Raw genomic sequence first — 20,254 nt, 5'->3', positions numbered from 1 at the left:
AGCGGGACAGCCCTATCTCTGAGTGCCTCCGATCAGAGACTGGAAGTGTCTGGCAGCTGCTACCTGTGTCCAGTGCAGACCACCCAGTTGCTTTGTGCTTCAGTTTCCTCACCTGTAAAAGGAAGGATTGAACTAAAGCCCTCCCTCTGAGCTGATGGCCCTGTGGATCTGTGACTTGGGCATCTCTGCCTCGGTGATTTTGCCCCTGCAGACAAGGAGGCCTCCCAATGTCCATTCACTGGAAGCCCTGCTCAGCAGTCAGGTCTGGCTGATTTGTGTCCTGGGCTGGATGGCACCTTTATGACTCAGTCTTGGGCCCCAAGGAGCTGGGAAACTGGCATCCCAGTTTCTATTTCTTGTTTATGAAGATGGGAAGAGAGCTGCAGGGGGCGTTACAGCCAGTCCAGGCATGCGAGTAACCCCACTTATTCTTTCCGAGTGACCTAGTGCCTGTCTGACCCCCTTGTTTTATAGAGAAGGGAACTGAGGCCCAGTGAGGGCTTGCCCAAAGGGACAGGGAAGTATCTGAGGCAGCAAAATTTGTACCTACCCAGGGCCTGTGATTTAGCCATGGATGGGTGTGGCCTGGGGCTGTGTGTAACTGAAGCTGGGGCTGTGAGGGGGTGGCTGTCTGCAATGCCCCTCCAGCCCAAGAATGCGCCACGGAACCACCAGTCTAGGTCTATAAATAGATTTATTACGGTATACCAAGAGCTAACCAATAAACATAGCTATGTACAATCCTGTACCAGAGAACCCTGTTCAGAGAGCTCACAGAAATTGCCAGCTTTGCTCCAGTGTGACCGATGAGGAGAGGAAGGGGATTGGACACATCGTCAGTCATCGCTGGCGCTCCATCCTGCCGGGCTGCTGGCCGGCCGCCCTGGGGGCAGACACTCAGCCCGCACCCTGGGTAACATGAAGACGCGATGACAGAGGACGGGTGGAGTTTCATTGTGCTTATTACTTTAAAAAAAAAAAAAAGGAATAAATAATCTCCCACATCTCTGCATAACCAGGATCCGGCAGCAAGGTGGAGCCAGACCCTGCAGATCGGAGGTCCGAGTGGGAGCTAAAACCCTGGGACACAGATTTTGTCCTGTCCGTGTCTCAGTGTCCGACCCATGGTCTGGAAGCCAGGGGGTGGGTGGGGGCATGCTCCCCTTGCACACCTCTCCTAATGCCCAGTGGCCGCCCAGGGGTGGAAGGGGGCATTCTGGCCAGCCCAGCCCTGGCTGGAGAGGCTGGCCCAGAGCTGCCTCTCGGGGCTCACGCTCTGGTTTCCTGGACTAGGTAAAAATGTTAAAAGGCTGTCCCCATCATGAGCTCCCATGGGAGCCACTCAATATATAGCTATCGATATAAAAAATAATCTCCTGTGCTTCGTAGATAGATGCTCCCCCTCTGCCCAGCCCTCAGCCTGGTCCCCCACTCGCACTCAGCTCCCTTGGGAGGCCAGTCCCAGCCTCCTCAGGGGCACCTCCACAAGGCACAGCTTCCACAGGCGGCTGGGCTATAAAGGTTCCCAAAAATAAAGACAGGGGTGTGGGCCCCCGGAGCAGCCAGGAATCTCTAATCTGGGTGTAGAAAAATCAGCGGGCTATTTGCTTGCTTTCTCCCACCCCCGAAGATGCTGGGGTCAGTCTCTCACCTCCATCCCTTCTACTTACCTCCTCCTCCTTCCAGTCCCCCAAAGCAGCCTTTTGCTCTTGGAAAGGTCAAGAATTCATATGGGATTGGAGAAAGCAGGCCGATCTGCAGGGCGGTGGGGACCGGGGCTGGGGGCCGGGCTGCTCCGTCACCTTGCCCCGATGCCCCCGCCACCCCCCACCCCCGAGCCGCGACTGTGGCTCTGCTCCCGAGCAGGGCTGCCGTGCGCCCCGCAACACCTCCCACCCCAACCCCAGGCAGGCGTCTGCACCCAGCAGCCGAGAGCCTGAGATGTTTGAAAAGCTGAGCTTGGACTCGAAGTGAGTGCGGGCATTGGGCCGGCCTGTGCTGCCGGCGGCGCCCAGGCTCGCTTGGCAGAGGGATGGAGGCCACATCCCTCCCCCCACAAGTCAAAAAGAGGGAGTTTCTATTGCACCTGGGCTGACTGAAGCCTGGACTGGTGGGGAGGGCGCCCGCCCTAGGGGCACCCCTAGGAGCACCAGCCCCCGGCTCCCTGCGCTCAGGGCGCGGGCGGCTGTTGTACATTCGACGTAGAGAACGCTCCAGAGGCCGGCGCAGGTCCATCCCTCCGGCTGCGCTGCCAGCGCCGTGCCCGGCTCTCCGGCTGTGTGGCCCGCCTCCCTAGCCATGGCTGCAGCGCCACACCGGGGGGGCCTCGGGCCTCATCCGCTCTGGATGTACTTTTTGATGACCACGCAGCCGTGCCGGAAGACGGGGCAGGGCATGTGTGGAAGGAGGGTCCACGTGTTGGTGGCCGGTTCGTAGGCCTCCATGTTGCCCAGGGCCGGCCCCTCGCTGCTGACGATGCCGCCAGTGGCGTAGATCTTCCCATCCAGCACAACTGCGCTGTGGAGGAGAGTGGAGCAAAGCAGGAGGTCAAAAACTGGCATGCAGTGCTTGTCCCTGCGGCCCTTCAGGGGATCACCAGGGAGTGGGCGAGGCCAGAGGGGGCGCCCGGGCTTAGGGCTCTCCAGGCCATCTGGTCCTGTCTTTGACACGCCCAGACCGGTGAGGGAGGAGGAGAAAACCCTGGCCCATCTCCCCACCTCCAGCCCCGCTACAATGTGACGGAATCCTCCCAGGACGGGGAGACAGCCGGTGAGACTGACAAGAGGAAGAAAGTGAGATGCTGGTGGGGCAGACTCCGCCCACGGGCTGTGCTGACAGAGGCTGGGTGTGCATGTGTGTGGGCACACGGGGTGCAATGTATGTGCACGTGTCTGCACAAGGGTGCCATGTGCAATGTGTGTTCATGCATGTTTGTGCACATGAGTGAGTTTGTACGGCGTGAGTGGGCTTGTGCATCCATGTAAGTGTGCATATCTGCACATGCATGTGCATGCACGTGCACATGTAAGCGTGCATGTTTGCACAATGTAGGTGTGCATGCATGTTCGTGCAGATGAGTGTGTTTGTGCACATATATGCATCTGCGCATGTGACTAAGTGTATAACTGTGCACATATGTAAGCATGCATATCTGGGCACACATGTAGGTGTTTGTATATGCATGTTTCTGTATGTATGTGTATACACGCGTCTGTACACGTATGTGCTGGTGTGAGCAGTTCCTGACCCAGTTGCACTGGGGTAGCAGGAGAGAGGCCTGGAGTCAGATTTCTGCCTTGCAGACCAGAAGGGAATCAGGGCTGAGCCCGGAGCCCTGGCTAGGCATTGGCTCACCTGCAGAATTGCCGGGAGTGGTTCATGTTGGGCCCTGCCTTGATGTTGCCCTTGTCCGGATCGTAGATGGTGGTAGCCCGGGCATAGGCGCCCCCCAGGATGAAGATGAAGCCATTGAGGGTGACGGCCGGGGCATACTTGTTATCTGGGTGGGGGAAGAAGAGCAAAGCCAGAGTCAAGGCTGAGAGGGGAGACCCTGCGCTCCCATCTTGGGCCCTCTCTCTCCACCCCAGGCCCCAGATCTGACTACAGCTTCCTAGAACCAAAGACTATTCCAGCTAGAGGGGCCTCAGTGATTGTCTACTCCAAATTCCTGACTTTCCAGATCAAGACACTGAGGCCCAGAGCAGGCAAGACCAGAGGCCGGGTGCCCATCTGCCATGTCAGTCCCTGTGTGGGGTGGGGGGAGCCTTTAGTCAGCACATATCCCAGCTGAAGCGGAGTGTCTTGGAGACAATGCCCCTCACTGTCCTCTGCATCCCATATATTGCTGCTCACCAATCATCGGGGACTCAATGAAACTCCACGTGTTGGTCTGTGGGATGTAGGATTGTAGCACCCCAGCAGCTCGGCCAGCCTCATTGACCCCTCCAAACACATAGATCTTGCCCCCACACACGGTAGCTGCAGCTGAGTGCACGGCCTTGGGGAGTGGGGCCACTGTCTCCCACTGGTTGGTGATAGTGTCATACCTGTGGGCAGAGGATGGAGCCCTGATCACAACTGGATCACTGGTGGGGATGCTCGGGGAGCCAGGACACAAGCCAATGGGTCCTTACCCTGCCAGGGCACCGCTGAGTGCTCTCCCTCAGCCCCCACTCCATTGGGAAGCTCACGCACTTTTCGTTCTGTGTAGGAAGGTCTCCTCCCCATCCCCTCCTTCCCTTTGCTCCTACAATTTTCTCCTCTTCCTCCTGTCCCCACCTACAGCCCCTTTTCCCCCAGGTCTGAGTCCTGGATTTCTGTTGCCCCTTAGAGGCTCAGCTGGAGCTAAGGACAAGAAGGGGTGTAGCACCTGCTCCAAGAGACTGTCCCCCCATAACCAAGGAGATTTATCCACATACGTGGACCCTTCCAAAGACCTTTACATAAAGCAATTTCCGTATAATGTGAATTTGCCTGCAGATGTGGGGAGGCAGGTTGAGGGCCCTCTACCCATGGAGGGAGGAGGCCAGCATGTCATTCAAGGACACTTGAGGACTGGGGAGAGAGAAGTGAGACAGGAGGAGGAACATGCAGGGCCTGGGGCTGGACACAGACACAGACAGGAGAGGATGGGGGCACGTAGCAGCCAGGGACAGAAGATGGCTGGACATGCAGAGAGAGGCAAAGGCTTCCTTTCTTGTGCCAGAGCTTTCAAGCCAAACCCCCGATTTGGTGGTGGTGACTGTGACAGTCTCTGCCTGTCCTGCTTTTACTTGGAGGGTTTTTAAGGGTTTTGGGGGGATGGGCGGTCACAGAGTGCTTCACTTTAAGGGGCAAGAGCAGAGAGAGAGAGAAGCCAGAACTCGTACAGAAAAGTTAACAGAGGTGGGGTTTTTGGAATGTGGATTCCTTTCAGAATTCTCTAGTAAAGCTGGGTTTTTGTAATATAAATTTACATGAAGTGAGAACTGTCTATATTGCATCTTGAAGGGGCAGAAGGACTTTGGACAGATTCCATTTTACTGTCTTTCTTTGAGAGTTTAACTGTGGTTCTGCAAAGCCTGTGGTTAACTGTGATACCTGGAGAGAAGAAATCCAGAAAAGGGGACCAAAGGAACTTATATCCCAAGAAGTCATATGCTTATTCCTTATCTTGTGAAGAAACAGTAAGAGAATGGGGAAGCATTTTCAGTGGGATCCTGAAAGGAAGAAATGATAGGGCTGCATATCCAGAATTGAAGGGCAGTTAGCAGCTGTGCTCAGTAAAGGTCTCTGGCTACGAGTTTTCTCACAGTAGATAGATTGTAAACAATTACATCTTTGTTTTATTCTTGATGACACTGTTAATAGGATACACTAACTTTGATGCTTAAGTTTACAGACATATATGTACATAAAATACAACATATATACTATGTATAATATACACAATATTATATATGTATGGAGAGAGACATGAGAAAAACTTGTGGGAAAAAATGTCCGTTTTGTTAAATAACACTTAGTAAGCTAGAATGATTAATCAAACAATTAGCTGAGAGATGTTAAACTTTTAGTAATTGGTGAGGATGTATCGGAACAAATCCCTCCACTGCCTTAGAGCCTGGGGTGAACATTAATAATGAAAATGAACTGGTAGCAGGCGGATAAAGAGGTGATCACCCCACACAGACTGCATAGAAAGGACTGGACACAAAGCCTCCTAGAAGCTCTAGGGATTTTTTCAGAGCAATGTTAGGATCCTCTTGGAGGATCGATGGCTGGCCAGCACAACTGCTGGGGAGGGGAAAGGTCAATGAAAAGCGGGAGCTGCTCAACTCTGACTTTGCTTCTTTTCGTTCTGGTGAGGAGACCCTTTTTGGACTAAAAAGGAAGGAACAGAGAGGGCTAATAGGGAGTTGGACCCAAGAGAAGTAAGAAACTAGTACAAGGGACCACAGATGGAAAAAAAAAAGAATCCTATCTTTATTTTCACTGACCTCTACCCAAAATTTGGCATTTCCTCCAGTTATGAACTTTTACAATTCTGAGAAGCAGTTCATAGGCTTCTCCAAACCACCAAAGGGTTCACACCAAAGGAGTTAAGAACCCAAGATACTAAGACAGCAACTGGTGCTCTGGATGCGTTCCAGACACTGAGATGGGTCTGAAGTGGGCTGGATGGCTCTGTTCCCATATCAGTCATTAATGACTTAGTGTCAGCTTGGGAGGGGGCCCTAGGGGAGTACCCGAGGAGTTAGGTCAGGCCCCCAGGCAGTATCTGAAGGGGAATTGGGGAAGCTAGGGACCCTGGAGTTTTGCCACATCCCTCTTCCTAGTTGTAGAAATGCAGGGCAGGGCAGGGACAGAAAGAGGGGGCAGCTGATGATGTGCTAACATCAAGGCTAAGTCCAAAAGCCTTTCTTAAGCCCCTGTTGTGGGCTGGGCACTGCCCTGTGTGCAGCGAGACGCTGGTCCCAGCTGTCCCAGAGCTGGAAGGGAGGGATCTAGAAAGGCAAAGCAGAGACTGGAAGGTGAGCCGAGTGAGGCGGGATGGGCCAAGCTGCCTCTCTGCTCTGTTGGCTCATTTCCAATCATCGAATGATGCTTAGTATTTGTCATTGAGTGTAAGTTTTCAAAATGAGTAATCAACATTTTAGAAGATTAAAAACAGCCGACAGGAGCTAGGACAGGATGACAGATCCAGTCCGCTTTCCTCCCACACAGAGAATATTCTTTTCTCCATGTGTTTATTATTGGATGACAAATGGCCTTGAAGTCAGGCTTGATCAGAAAGCCGATGCTCCTGCTGGCTGTTTTGTTCAGACTAACAGCCATGTGGGAGGCAAGGGCCTGGAGACACGGGGTGGCGGCGGCGGCGGCTAGCTGCAGCGTAAGTATGTCATGGCCGCTGTGCACCGTTGATTATCCTTGGGCTGGTGGGCGAGCACCAAGGCCACCATGAGTGCCCCCTCAGTACCCAGCCTGGCACAGGGTTCCCAAGGTCTTGCTAGGTTCAGGCAAGGCTTGGACAAAGAGCCCATTTTGCTCAGCTTCTGAGTCCTTGGTGCAAGAGCAGAGTAGCCCTTATTCTGGAGCTGAGCTTCATTTGGCTCATCAACAGAAGACCCCACACCATCACACCCCTTCTCTGGTAATCTGAGAGGAGAAGGTATACAGTGCATGACAGTACAGGTGAGGGAGGAGGGAAGAGGCCCATACCCCAGGCATATTGTAGGCAGCCCAACACCCCAGCTGGAAAGGATGCTCAGAATTCAGCAGAGGGTGTCTACAGCCTGGCCTGGCCTTTGTTCTACATGCAGAAAAATTTAGGATTCAATCCTTTTCCACCTCTTTCTACTGCAACTCTGCTGCCTTGGCTGAACTTGGGCTCGGCAGATGTCCCTGGACATGCCTTCCTCTTGTATGGTGTGATGGGAATGATGCTGGACGTGGAAGCAGAGAGCCTGGGCTCATGTCCTGGATCTGTTTCTGTGGGATTTCTCTGGGGGCACCTTCTCTTTCTCCATCTGTACAATGACAGATACATTGTACTAGTGGATCCCCAGGGCTGCTTCTAGCTCCAAACTGACAGTCTTTTGTGGTAAGTTCTCTGCAGAGACATGATCACTTCTCTCTAAAGCCCATTTTCATATTGTGGCCCATGGTAACTTCGTGGTGATGACCCTTCTCAAAGTCAGATCCCTCCTGGTGAGAGCTCTGGCAGAAGAGGCAGAGCCAGGTAGGACAAGATTGCCAGGCTGGGATGGGGTCTCTGGGACCCCTCTAGCTGTGTGTCCTGAATCTTCCAACTCTTCTCGCTTTTTTTTTTTAAAGCAATTGGGGTTAAGTAACTTGCTCAAGGTTACACGGCCAGTTATTTCTGGGTGTGGTGCTGAGTATCTGAGCCCGGATTTGATCCAGGTCATCCCGACACTAGAGCCGGTGCTCTTACTCGCTGAGCCACCTGTTCTTCTTGCATCTTTGGAGAGACTAGCCATGGGGGAGTCACATGGTCCTCTGCTAATTGTTTCTGCTGTGCAGGTCACCCATTCTCTTAATTCTTCCAGCTGTTCTGAAACCTGCTCCTGCAATCCCATGCTTCCTTGGGAACCCACAAGGTTCTGTGTTTGGTCAGTTGGATTTCCATTGTCTTTCAATATTTATTTAGAGATGTTTGAAATCTTTTGGATGTTTTGTTACTCACCTTTGCTTCTGAATTTACTCTTTCCCCCATTGATTTATCTGCTTGTGCTCTAGATTTTCTTCCTCTTGAAATCTTTGGGGCCTTAGATGGGTACCAGTCCCTGACCCTTGGGCCTGGTGCAGCCCCACATCCTGCCTTCTGCTGGCCTACTGCATAAGCTTGCATTGCACCCCCTTCCTCTGTTCTCTGGCTGAGCTTAGTCAGTGTCTGCTTCTTTTTGCCAGCTTGGGAGAGTGTGTTGTATGGGCAAAATTTCATCCACCTTGGGGTGTCCTCACCTAGCTACTGTATGGTAGAGTGTGGTCCTCCATGTAGCCCTCTCTCTTTTGCTCATGGCTGGGAAGAATTGAGGTCTACTTCTTGTAGCATGAAAGTACTGTTGGGCAGGAAGGTCGGTGTGGCACGGGAAAGCAGCAGGGAAATTCATGAGCAGGTGCCAGGACACAGGCTGGAGGGTCAGTTGATGTGCCCTGCTTGAGTGCAAAGGCTAGTGGGGGAAGGGAAGTGGTAAAGGCACCAGGGTAATCCTACTTCATTGTTGGGTCACAGTGGATCTACCCTCTCCTGAGCAATTCTCTTTGTTTTGGAGTTGGTAGGAACTGGATAAAATGACTAGCCTGCCATCTTGTTGACTGCATGACCTAGAACCCCCTGGAGCGCTTTTTAAAGTCCCCAGGAGAACCTTCACCCAAGAACCTCCATTTCTCCATCCTTGCCCTTCTTCCCTCACAGCTCTCAGGAGTCCAGCCAGGCCTGACCTCCCTTGGGCTTCCTGTCTCCTTGTGGGAACACTGAGTCTAGAATCCCTGAAGATGTGTTTGCTGAAGGATCCGAAGGTCACAAGTGTCTGGAAAGGGTCTGAGCCCTGAGGTGGCTATTTGTCCAAGCCTGGAGGTTGTCAACTGAACTTGAACCTGCCAGTTTAGTTCAGTGTTTTCAGTTGTGCCTGACTCTCCATGGCCCCATTTTGGGGTTTTCTTTCCATTTTCTTCTCCAGCTCATTTTATAGATGAGGAAACCGAGGCGAGCAGGGTGACGTGACTTAGTAAGTGTCTGAGGCTGGATTTGAACTTCTGAAGATGAGTCTCCCTGACTCCAGGCCTGGGGCTCTGTGCACTATGGTGCCCCCTAGTGGCCATAGGCATGATTCAGTTCCACTGAGCCCCTGCATTGGACCAGGCTCATTCTAGATTCTAGGAGATAGTGCTTAAGTTCACAGCACACTGACCAAAAAGAGCCTTCCTCTGGGTGTGAAGGAGTACTACCCCCCACTTGAGACACTGGGAATGGAGGCTTGCCAAGGGTCACAGGAAACCTCAGAGGCAGAATTCAAGCCCACCCTCCCTTTGTCTGCTAGTCTGAAGGGGGACAGGGCAGTGCAGCCAAGTGACATATGGGAGGGAATGTGATGGATGGGGCTAAGACTGAGCCGAGCAGAGCCCTAAGGAAACAGATGGGGAGGGAGCGTGTCCTGATGACCAAGGGAATCTGGAAAGGCTTCCTGTGGGAGGTGGCACTCTGGGCTTTTAAGGAGAGGAAGGTAGGCCCTGCAGGGGTAGGTGGGGTAGAGCCAAAATGTCAGTCTGGTGGGCTTTCAGTGTGTGTGCATGTGTGTGTACATGCAACAAATACGGGGGGAGGTCTCAGAATGCTGGCTGCACACATCTATACGTAGTTCCAAGGGGACAGGGAGACATTGAAGGTTCTGGAGCTGAGGAGGGTTGTGGAGCATGGAGTGGATGAAGGGAGAGCAGTGAAGAGGGGTCTTGGAAAGGCCTTTGGGGGCCCCGGGTCAGGGCAGAGGAGGCAGAGCTGCCCTACCTCTGTGTGCTGGGTTCCTGTATGGGTTGAGCTTTAACTCACTTCTTTCTAGCCTAAATTGCTCCTGGCCGCTGGATGCCAGCTGTGGTAATGGGCTGGGTGTGTCTAGGGTTCTTTTACCACTACTGGGTGCTGGGCACAATCCTAAGAGGGCTACTTTGGGGCCCCCCTCCCCCAGGATGCCCCCTCACCTTTCCACATGGTCAACATTGCCAGCCACACCAAGGCCTCCTAAGGTGTAAATCTTGCCATCATACACCAGGCTGTTGTGCCGGCATCGGGGGACTGTCATCCTGGAGACCAGGTTCCAGTTGTCAAGCAGGGACATGTAACACCAGACGTCGGCCAGAGTCACCCCTGACTCCATCCCACCTAGAGTAGGCAGCAGGAGTCAGAGAAAAGCCTGTGGTGAGTATGGGGGTGAGGAGAACAGCTCTTCCTCTGATCTTGCCCCTTGTCTAGTGTTCTTGGACCAGAAGCTGCTGTCCCCAGATGTCCTTTCCCCTGCCCTGGTCTGTATCGCCATGCTGGGGACTCAGACTAGGAGCTACAATCCCTGAGTCCCTTAGCCTCAGAGCCTCACCAGAGAGGTAGACGTTGTCCCCAGCACTGACAACACTGAAGAACTCTCGATCATAGAAGGGTAGGGCTGCCAAGGGATACCACTTGTTGTTCTGTGGGTTCCAGCAAGTGACAGCAGCCAGTGACCGTTGGCTCATCCCTACCATCTGTCGGCCCCCAACCAGGACGATGACCTCAGCCACACCTGTGAGGGAGAGAGAGAGAGAGAGACAGAGAAACAGAGAGAGACAGAGACAGAGACACACACAGAGACAGGGAGAAAGAGAGACAGAGAGACAGAGACAGAGAGAGAGAAAGAGAGAGATCCAGTCAGTCAGAGCCAGTGTGCATGGGTGTAAGTGAGCACCTGACTGATCTGTCCAACCAGAATCCTCAGAGTCCAGCCCCCCTTTCCAGTCCTCTTCCTGGGCCATACCTGCTGAGAGCCGGGGCCTTGTACGGGGGGTCTGCATCTCCTGACGGGCATGTGGCAGCATGTGGTAGCGCTTGGCCTCATTAACCAGGTCCCTGCAGGCCTCGGATGACTTGATCAGCTCTTCATTGTCCACCACATTGAGCAGGTAACTGGGATGGATGAAGGGAAGGCGCACCACAGCCAGCAGCTCTGCAGCATGCTAGGGAGAGAGGCAGCCAGCTAGTCCTCGCCCCAGGAAGGCAAAGAGGCCAGGGAAGGAAGAGGGAGTCCTGTCTCAGGGGAGATGGCATGGGAAAACTGTGTTGTATTGTTTGACCCTTCCCCTGCATGGCTGAGAGACTAGATAACTTAATGCTTAACTCACAAGCTAGGTTATGCTAACCAGACACCTTTCAGAGTTTCCTTCCATTACTCGTGTGTCTGGTTTAAAAACTGCCCCCGTCCTGGCCAATCAGTTGTTGTTTCCTTGGCCCTCTGAATCCTAAGTGATGCCTGCCTTCCGCAGGCTCTGGGGGAGCAGCCCCCACTAGATTGGTTCTCCCCTCTGCCAGATGACATGACAAACTTTCTACATTATTTCAGTTCTGACTTTTGGTCTCTGTTGCCACACAGTGTCAGAAGTGGGATCTCTGAGGACTGACCCAGGGGTAACACTGTGGAATGCAATCTTTGTGGAATGCAGTACTTGCTTTATTTGAATTCTATATAATATAGGGGGCTGTGTGACACCTTGATGCAGGGAACTTCTTGGGGTAGGCACTCTTACTGACAAATCAGGAATCTTCTTGGATTGATCAACACAGAGCTCTGGGAGCAGAGCTCGGTCTATGTCATTTGACTGGTAGGTCTCTGGCAGATCTCTTGTCTCCATCTGCCACCTTTGTTTTCTCCTCTTGAATTTCCCTCTACCCTCCTGTGACTATTAGAAATAAGACAGATACCTGTGTCTGTGACTTTATATTGGCAGCAGCCCCCAAGGCATCCTGGTGGGTTTGGAATTGTGACTTATCGATGCTGGGAAAATAGCCCTGGATAATCCAAACCTACTCTGGAGTCAACACACTCAGCCCTGTGAGTTCTATGAGCAGCCAGATTGAAGATAATGGATGATCACTCACACACACTCATGCAGCATGTGTCCAATGCCTCCTGGCCACCAGCAGGTGGTCACTGTGCTTGGGGCTGGGGATACAGACAAAAGTGAGGAAACTCTGTCCTTGGAGGACTTCAGCCCTGATGAGTCAGTGCAGAGAGCAGTCTGCCCACTGCGGAGTGTGAAGAGCATTTGGGCTGGCCTGGGCAGCTGGGGGTGGGGGGAGGGAGAAGAGGGGTTAAAGAGATACTAGTTCATGAGAGCCTCATCTCTTCTCTTTGGCTGACTCATCCCTGCCTGGTGCTGTTGTGAGAGAAGAGAGATGATACTATAAGGGGAGAATCCTTAGGCCCTCCCCACCTGAGGCTAAGTGGCCAATCCATAGAAACGACCTTTGATTCCTTCCCTCGGTGTTTGTTTTTTGGTTTTAGGGGAAGGAGACAGCTGTGACCACATGAGCTCCGAAAAGGTTGGAGAGTAAATCACCAGGAGGTCTGGGGGTGGAGTCAATTCAGTTTGGAGGGCCCAGAAATACGGGGGAACCCTTTGAGCCCCAGACTATGGGTGGCCAAGACAAGGCTCATCCCAGTAACCAGGCTGCATTTGTCTGGGAAGTCTCAGCCATGCTCCCCATAGACCAGGGATGGGGAAATAGAGAATGCACCCCCAAAGTGTTGGGGAGAGATGTTTTTACTTCTCTTCTTGCATTTCTTTGCAGAGGCTAATTGATGTTAACTGGATAAACAGAACTGGGTTGCTAACTGTGAGGGGGGATGCACCAGAGTGGGAGTCCAAGACAAAAGCACCAGAGAGAAGACACCCCTAAACCCTCAGGGTTACTCACTAGAAGTCTGAGGGGAGATATGTGGGCCCAAGTATGATTGCTACAACTACATGGGGAGACAACAGATTTATGTATAAGTGTATATATGATAGATAAAAAAATGAATACAATGTTATTTGGGGAGAGGGCATCAGCTGCTGGAGGGGTCTGGAAAAAACTTCATGGAGGAGGTGGTACCTAAGGAGAACTTTGAAGGAAACTTTGAGAGGCAGAGGCAGGGAGAAAGGGCGTTCCAGGCTTGGGGAACAGCCTGTACAAAAACCTAGCTGGGAGATGGATTGACAAGAAGGTCAGTGTGGACAGACCACAGACAAATGGAAAAGGGTAATATGTAGGAAGACTGGGAAGGTAGGAAGGGGCCAGGTTGTGAAGGTGTTAAATGCCAAAGGAGGTCCAATGGTCATCTTAAAGGCAATGTGCCCAAAACTAAACTCATGATATTTCCCTCAAACCCTCCTCCCTCCCACCTTCCCTATGATTGTAGAGGGCACCAGCTTCCTCCCAGTGCCCCAGGCTCATACCCTAGGAGTCATCCTGGGCTTCTCACTTTCTCTTACCCCGCCATCCAATATGGCAACAAGGCCCATTATTTCACCTCGGCAAAGCCCATCATTGACCTCTGGTCAATGTTACCTCTGCAACATCTCTCCCACATACCCCCTCCTGTCCTCTGACCCTGCCCCCACCCTGGTGCAGACCCTCATCCCCTCACACATGGAGGGTCTGCCTGCTTCTGGTCTCTCCCCACTCCAGTTCATTCTCCATTCAGCCACCAAGTTATTTTACTAAAGTGCAGGTCTGACCATGTTGCCCCCTACTCAGTAAACTCCAGGGGCTCCCCATCACCTCCAGGAGCAAATATGAAATGTTTTGTTTAACATTCAAAACTTAGACCCCTCTTACCTCTCCAATCTTCACACACCTCACTCCCCACCCCCTTCCTCTTCCACGCAGTGACCCAGTTGGCTCCTGACTGTTGCATAAACAAGACCCTCCACCTCCGGACTCCATGCCTTTGCACTATGCTGTCTCCCATGCCTGGAATACCCCCCATCCTCAACTCTACCCCTTGGTTTCACAGGCTTCCTTTAAGTCTTGGCTTTTATAAGAGACCTTTGCCAGCTCTCCCCTCTCCTAATCCCACTAGTGCGTTCTCTCTAAGCTTCACCTGCATCATTCTGTCTTGAACACACAAAGTTGTCTACAGGTTTTGATGTGAGCTCCTTGAGAGCAGGGACTGTTTTTAACCTTTCTTGATATCTCCTGCCCGTAGTATAGGGTTCAGCATACAGTAGGTGCTTAATAAATGCTAGGTGTTGATGATGATAATGATGCCAGCTTTGGCTTGGCTTTTGTGGAAACTGGGTGATCACTAGATAAGGTCTAGCAGGTGCCTGTCCATAGCAGGGTTAGCTTGCAGCTTCACTAGGGAGGGTAACAAAGCAGAATGACTCAGCTGTGGTTTTGCTTTCTTTTTCTCTAGCAGGGTACATACTCTCCAGACTAGGAAGGAGAGAATAAGATGGGTCAACAAAGAATCAAAATGTTGTCTCTCCTTTGTGCTAAAAGAGAACGAAAATGACATTACAATGTTGGGGTCAATGTACAGTGTTTGTGAATATGGCTGACCACATCAATATGAGCTCAAAAGACTCTACAACAGGTCAGGCACAAATAGTCCATGTGAATATTTGGGGTGGATTCTCTAAATTTGTGCACCTCATGTTTCTTTTGCAGTTGTGCTTCACTCAGTGTACAAGCACCTTCTTGGATGAGAGTGTACCATGGTGGATAGTCCTGTGCCAATGTCTCCTATGTCATGCAATCGACTCCAAAGTTCTTCAGAGAGATCTTGAGATTGTCCTTGTATCACTTCTTCTGACCACCATGTGAGCACTTGCCCTGTGTGAGTTCTCTGTCAAATAGTCTTTTAGGCATCTGGCAGAGATGGACTTTTGGCCGTAGAGGTTGAATGCTTGGCAGTTCAGCTTGAGAAAGGTTGAAAATGGCATTAAGTTATGGATGGTGTGGTGCTGATTGTTGGAGAACCCCTGTTTTCTTGGTATTGTTAGGCCAAAATTAGAACAAGTGGTAAAGAACTGATCCATGCTCTGTTGCATCTCTGTCCTAGAGGCTTCATTGAGTGCACAATTATCTGAAAACAAAGTCAAGCACCAGCTCTCCCTCCACTTTAGTCTTGGCTTGTAGCTTTTTTCAAGTTAAAGGACTGACTGTCAGGGAAGTAGCTGACCTTGATGCCCTTTTTGTTCTTGCTGAAGGCATCTGCCAACGTTATTGAAAACATCATGTTAAAAAGCATGGGAGCACACACACAGTCCTGCTTCACTCCACTGGTGACTAGGGAAGTTCTAGAGGCATCATCCATTATCCAGAACCCAGGCAAGCATGCCATCATGGAACTGACATACAATGCTGATGAACTTCTCTGGGCAACCACATTTTGATACACTTTTCCACAAGCCCTCACGACTAACAGTATCAAAGCCCTTGGTCAGACCTACAAACGTTGTGTACAGACCTCTGCTCTGCTCCTGGCATTTCTCCTGGAGTTGTCAGGCAGAAAACAGCATATTAACTGTTTCTCTGCCCTTTCTGAAGTCACACTGGCTCTCAAGTAGATGACCATCTTCTAGGCAAAGGATCAATCCAGAAGAATCTTGCCAGAAATGACTAAAAGACCCCCATGATTGTCACAGGACCATCTATTTCCTTTTCCTTTATAGAGATGGACAGTGGAGGCATCCTTGAACTCCTGAGGTGGGTGGTGTTTGTGGTAACCTCTTTCCATATAACCCAGAAGATCTCAATTAATTTTTGTATGAGCGCTCCCTTATAAATCTCAGCTGGAATATAATCAGCACCTTTTTTGCCACAGGAAACAAGCCTAATGGCATCCAAAACTTCTTCAGTTGGAGCTTCAGCTAGGGAGGGACTGACTTCAACCTGAGGTAAACAGTCAATGGCTTCAGGGTTGATTGATGATGGTCTGTTGAGAATACTACAGATGTGTTCAGCCCATCTCTCCAGGATCATGTCCTTGTCACTAATCAATGCAGCTCTGTCAGCACTGGGTAGGTGAGATGCACCAAAGGTCTTTGGCCCGTAAATAGTTTTCAGGGCATCATAAAAGCACTTTGGATTGTGACTATTAGCATAAAACTGAATTTCAGCTGCCTTCTTACTGAACCAGGAATCCTGAATCTCTCTAAGCTTTGCTTGTACTTTCCTTTAGATGGCATTAAATGCTGCCTTCTCTGAGATGGATGAACTATCCTGATGGAAAATCCTGTGGAGTTCTCATTTTTCACTTAGCAGCTTCTGAATTTCCCCGTCATTTTTGTCAAACTAATGTTGGTGTTTGTGAATGTTCTGTTTCAGATAATTAAACATGGTGCTGTGCACCAAATCTCTGAAAGCTGCCCCCTCCTTTTCTGCTCTACTGTTGTCAAATGTGCGTTGGCTTAGCCTTCCCTCCAAGTCAGCAACGAACTATTCATGTCAGAGAATTGAAATGCCATGAAGAGAGAGCCTTTACCTTCTCTCAGTAAGTGCAGAGCCAGTCACCAGGCCCAGGCAAACTACCTCCTAGGTTACTGAAGGGACTGGTGGACATGCCTGATGAACCGCTGTCAATGAGATTAGAAGGTGGTGGAGAAGGGAAGACGTTGCCTTGACTTTGGCAAAGAGAATAGATATTTCCAACCAAAGGGTGGGTACCCTGATGGCATCACAGCCACCATGATAATTAGCATGTATGTAGTGCCAGGAACTCACTCAAAATACTTCATTTGATCCTCACAATAACCCTGGAATGTAAGGGCTATTATAGTCCCCTTTGTACAGATAAAGAAACTGAAATTAAGGGACTTGACCAAGGCCACACAGCTAGTAAGTGTCTGAGGCTAGATTTGAACTCAGGTGTCTGACTCCGGGCCTGGCACTCAATGCACTGTGGTACCACCTCATTGCCTAAAACTACAGGCAAAATTCTCAAATTGAGGATGCCATGTCTCATGCTATGGACAAGTCAGAAAGATGTGGACTAGACAATAGGGTGGTCAGATTCCATTTGGAAAGCTAGGATGGCCAGTAGAGGCAGGGTGCCAGGGCCCAGTGCAGTTGTGGGGTGATGGTGATAGTCTTCCTGTGGTGCACTGCCTCACTCCCTCTCCTTCCCAAACCTCTGTGTCCCAGAGACAAAGGTTACCCCTTAATATTGACCCTCAGCAATCCTTGAAGGATGAGGTGACCATTATCCCTGTTTTGCAGATGGGGAAATTGAGCAGGCAGTGGTTCAGTGACTTGCCCAGAAGCACCTAGCTAGTAAGTATCTGAAGCTGGATTGGACCCCAACCTTCCTGCTTCCAGGTCCAATATTCCAGGACCGCACACTCACTATCCCCACTCTGATCATTCTTTCCCTGTTCTCAGAGCTCATTTCTTAGCTGACAGATTTCATCTCTACACCCCCCACCTCCGACAATCCCTGAGTCTGGGGACAACCTCACCCTCAGGATTCCAGGAATCACAAAAAAAGCAGATGGGACATAGAGGAATAGGGAAACCCCTGACCTGGTCAGACCAGCCCAGAAGACCATGCTCAGTTCTGGGTCCAAGGTTAAGAACAGCACAGAAAAGCCAGAGTATCCAGGAAAGGGCAGCTAAGAAAGGGCAGCTGGGAAAGGTCTTGGGGCTGTTTGGGCTGGAGAAGAGAAGACATAGGACTCATCTTCAAGAATTGGAAAGGCTGTTGTTCTGAGCCAGGGAAGCAGAGCCAGGAACAATGGGGGTGGGGGTAGCGGTGGGGAAATGCATCTGGACCATCTCCCTGAAGGTTCAGGAGGGGGGCCGAGGAGCCTGGGCTGGAGCAGGGCATAGAGGCGACCCTCTTTGATGCTGCAGCTTGGATTCCAAGGGCTCTGGCAGATCTGGGATTCTATGATTCAGAGTGTCAGCAGCACTGTGGGGACAGCCTAGTCTGGCTCCTCTGCCTGCAGTGGCCACATCTCTGACAGCCTCTGTTTGGTCTCAGGTATATCAGCCTCTGCCACCAGAGCTAGCTGCAATAGGGGGCCCACGGCTAGATGAGGGTGTGCCCTTAGACTCCAGCTGGTGGTCCTGGTCCTCAGTCTCCAGCTGATGGTCTTGGAGCTTAGTCTCCAGCTGGTGGTCCTGGTACTTTGTTCTCAGTCTCCAGCTGATGATCCTGGTCCTCAGGCTCCACCTGGTGGTCTTGGAGCTTAGTCTCTAGCTGGTGGTCCTGGCCCTCAGTCAGGTTCCAGCTGGTGGTCCTGATACCTTGTTCTCAGTCTCCAGCTGGTGGTCTTGGAGCTTAGTCAGTCTCCAGCTGGTGGTCCTGATACCACTTTCTCAGTCTCCAGTGGAGGAGGGTCCTGGCTCTTTTGCTCCAACTCCTCTCCCCACCCTTCCCCCAGCCCAGGCTGCTAGCCCGTTAGCTGGAGATCAGCACCTGGGCGCTGTCCACCTCACCTCCTCCCTCTTCTCCCCCCTCCCCCGAGGTGAGCTGGAGGTCAGCACCTGGGCGCTGTCCGCCTCTCCTCCTCCCTCTCACGCTTCCCTGCCAAGCCTCACCTGCGCCCTGGATGCCGGGTCCTTCTTGATCCACTTTATCACAGTTTCATAGACGAGTTCTTCTGCCTTGGTGTTGAGGCTGTCATTGGACACGTAGGCGATGAAGTCATCCTTGGAGATATTCAGAATCTCCTCCTGTGTTGCCACCTCGGGGAAGATCTGCAGCGCAAACGCCTTTGCCATGTGGTACAGCTCGCTGCACTGCATGGCCTCAGCCATGGCCAGCACTCCCAGGCAGTTCCCAGGGGTCAGCTGCTTCTCTGCAGGGCGGGACAGGACCTGGTCACTCCCCTGACTTGGTAGCACACTCCCCCTCCCTGCCTCTGGACTGACCAGAGACCTTTTCCAGCTCAGGTTCCACCCTCGTGGGGAAGAGACAGAGTTGGAGTGGCTCTGGAAAACTGCGTGCCTCAATGTCTGGCCCTACTGGCCCCAGGGTTGGTTCTGAAGGAACCAAAAGACATGGTCAAGGTACCAGCTTGTGGTTGAGGCAGGAATGGGGGTTGGTCTATGTTTGGGCCAAGGCTGGTTCAGGGATCAGCAAGGGTCAATCCATGGCTAGGCTGAGGGTTAGGAAAGGTCATTCTGGCTGGGTTAGGGGGTCAGAGGTTCAATCTATGGCTGGGTTAAGGGGTCAGTCTGTGGCTGGCTTAGGGGGTCAGAGGGGTCGGTCTGGCTGGGTTAGGGGGTCAGAGGGGTCAGTCTGGCTGGGTTAGGGGGTCAGAGAGTCAGTCTGGCGGGGTTAGGGGGTGAGAGGGTCAGTCTGGCTGGGTTAGGGGGTCAGAGAGGTCAGTCTTAGGGATTGCAGGGGGTCAGTCTATGACTGGGTTAGGGGGTCAGTCTGTGGCTGACTGAGGGTAAGGATTTGGTCCATGGTGGGGACAGGACCAGGCTCTGTGGCGTCCACACCCGGGGCACTGCCTCCACCTTTCCTCTTTGGGCTCCAGGTAAGCACTGCCCCCGTGGGCAGTCTCGCGTCCCTACCGAGGAAGGACACGCAGACTTTGCAGAAGGTGTGGAACTGGAACTTGCTGGCGGCCTCCAGCAGCGTCTTGGCGTTGGCAGCGTCGATGGTCAGCGAGCCCGTGTAGACGAACTCCAGGAGCAGCTCCAGAACGTCGGCGCGGAGGTCGGGCAGGCTGAGTTCCAGCTTGGCACGGCCGTCGCGCTCCCGGGGAGACCTAGGCACAGCAGAGTGGAGCCTTCTCAGCCCCCGGCCCCGCGGGCCCCGCTCCCCAGCAGGGTGAGGCCTCGCTGCCTTCCCTTCCAGCCTCAGTCACGTGCTTCTCTTTGGGGGGATCAGAAAGCGGGGCGCACCTGACCCTGGGGCCCCAGCTCCGCATCTGCAAGAGAAGAGCGTGACCCGGGGGGGGCCCTGCTGGGTGCTAGGCTGCCTCTCATGCAAAAAAGGGGGCGAACCAAAGAGGATGAGCCACACGAATGGAGATGAGGGACAGCTTGGCTCCCCAGGGAAACAATACACTTTGGGACCCGCCGCCGGGGCGGGGCAGGAGACTTCGGGCAAGGCAGAGACCCCTCACTGCACGCTGCCTTCCACGGATGCGGACCGGAGGCGATGGGGAGCAGGAGAAGGCCCGGGGTGGGGCAGGAGAGGCTGGGGAGGGGGCAGGAGAGGTGGAGCAAGACAGAAGGGGGCGGGCAGGAGAGGCGCCGGCGCAGCAGCAGAGGCGGGGGTGGTGC

The 20,254-nt window shown here is 52.4% G+C and overlaps 1 protein-coding gene across 2 annotated transcripts in view; it reads right to left on the bottom strand.

Moving 5' to 3' along the window:
- Positions 1-675: 675 nt before the first annotated feature.
- Positions 676-20,254, bottom strand: part of KLHL29 (kelch like family member 29) — a 189,971-nt gene continuing 170,392 nt past the window's right edge. For both annotated transcript variants that reach the window (XM_069097328.1, XM_069097329.1), the window contains 8 exons: positions 19,538-19,734; positions 18,554-18,813; positions 11,004-11,202; positions 10,590-10,772; positions 10,198-10,378; positions 3,853-4,046; positions 3,355-3,499; positions 676-2,517 (listed from right to left, as the gene is read on the bottom strand). In XM_069097328.1, the coding sequence (XP_068953429.1) occupies positions 2,334-2,517; positions 3,355-3,499; positions 3,853-4,046; positions 10,198-10,378; positions 10,590-10,772; positions 11,004-11,202; positions 18,554-18,813; positions 19,538-19,734 (1,543 nt within the window). In that variant the 3' untranslated portion in view covers positions 676-2,333. The remainder of the gene's footprint in view (positions 2,518-3,354; positions 3,500-3,852; positions 4,047-10,197; positions 10,379-10,589; positions 10,773-11,003; positions 11,203-18,553; positions 18,814-19,537; positions 19,735-20,254) is intronic.

This window comes from Petaurus breviceps, unplaced genomic scaffold, assembly GCF_028583685.1.
Source record: "Petaurus breviceps papuanus isolate PSGF00001 unplaced genomic scaffold, PetGlider_PUasm1.0 356, whole genome shotgun sequence".
NCBI lineage: Eukaryota > Metazoa > Chordata > Mammalia > Diprotodontia > Petauridae > Petaurus > Petaurus breviceps.
Note: the sequence above shows the minus strand (reverse complement) of the source record. Positions and strands in the feature narration are given on the sequence as shown.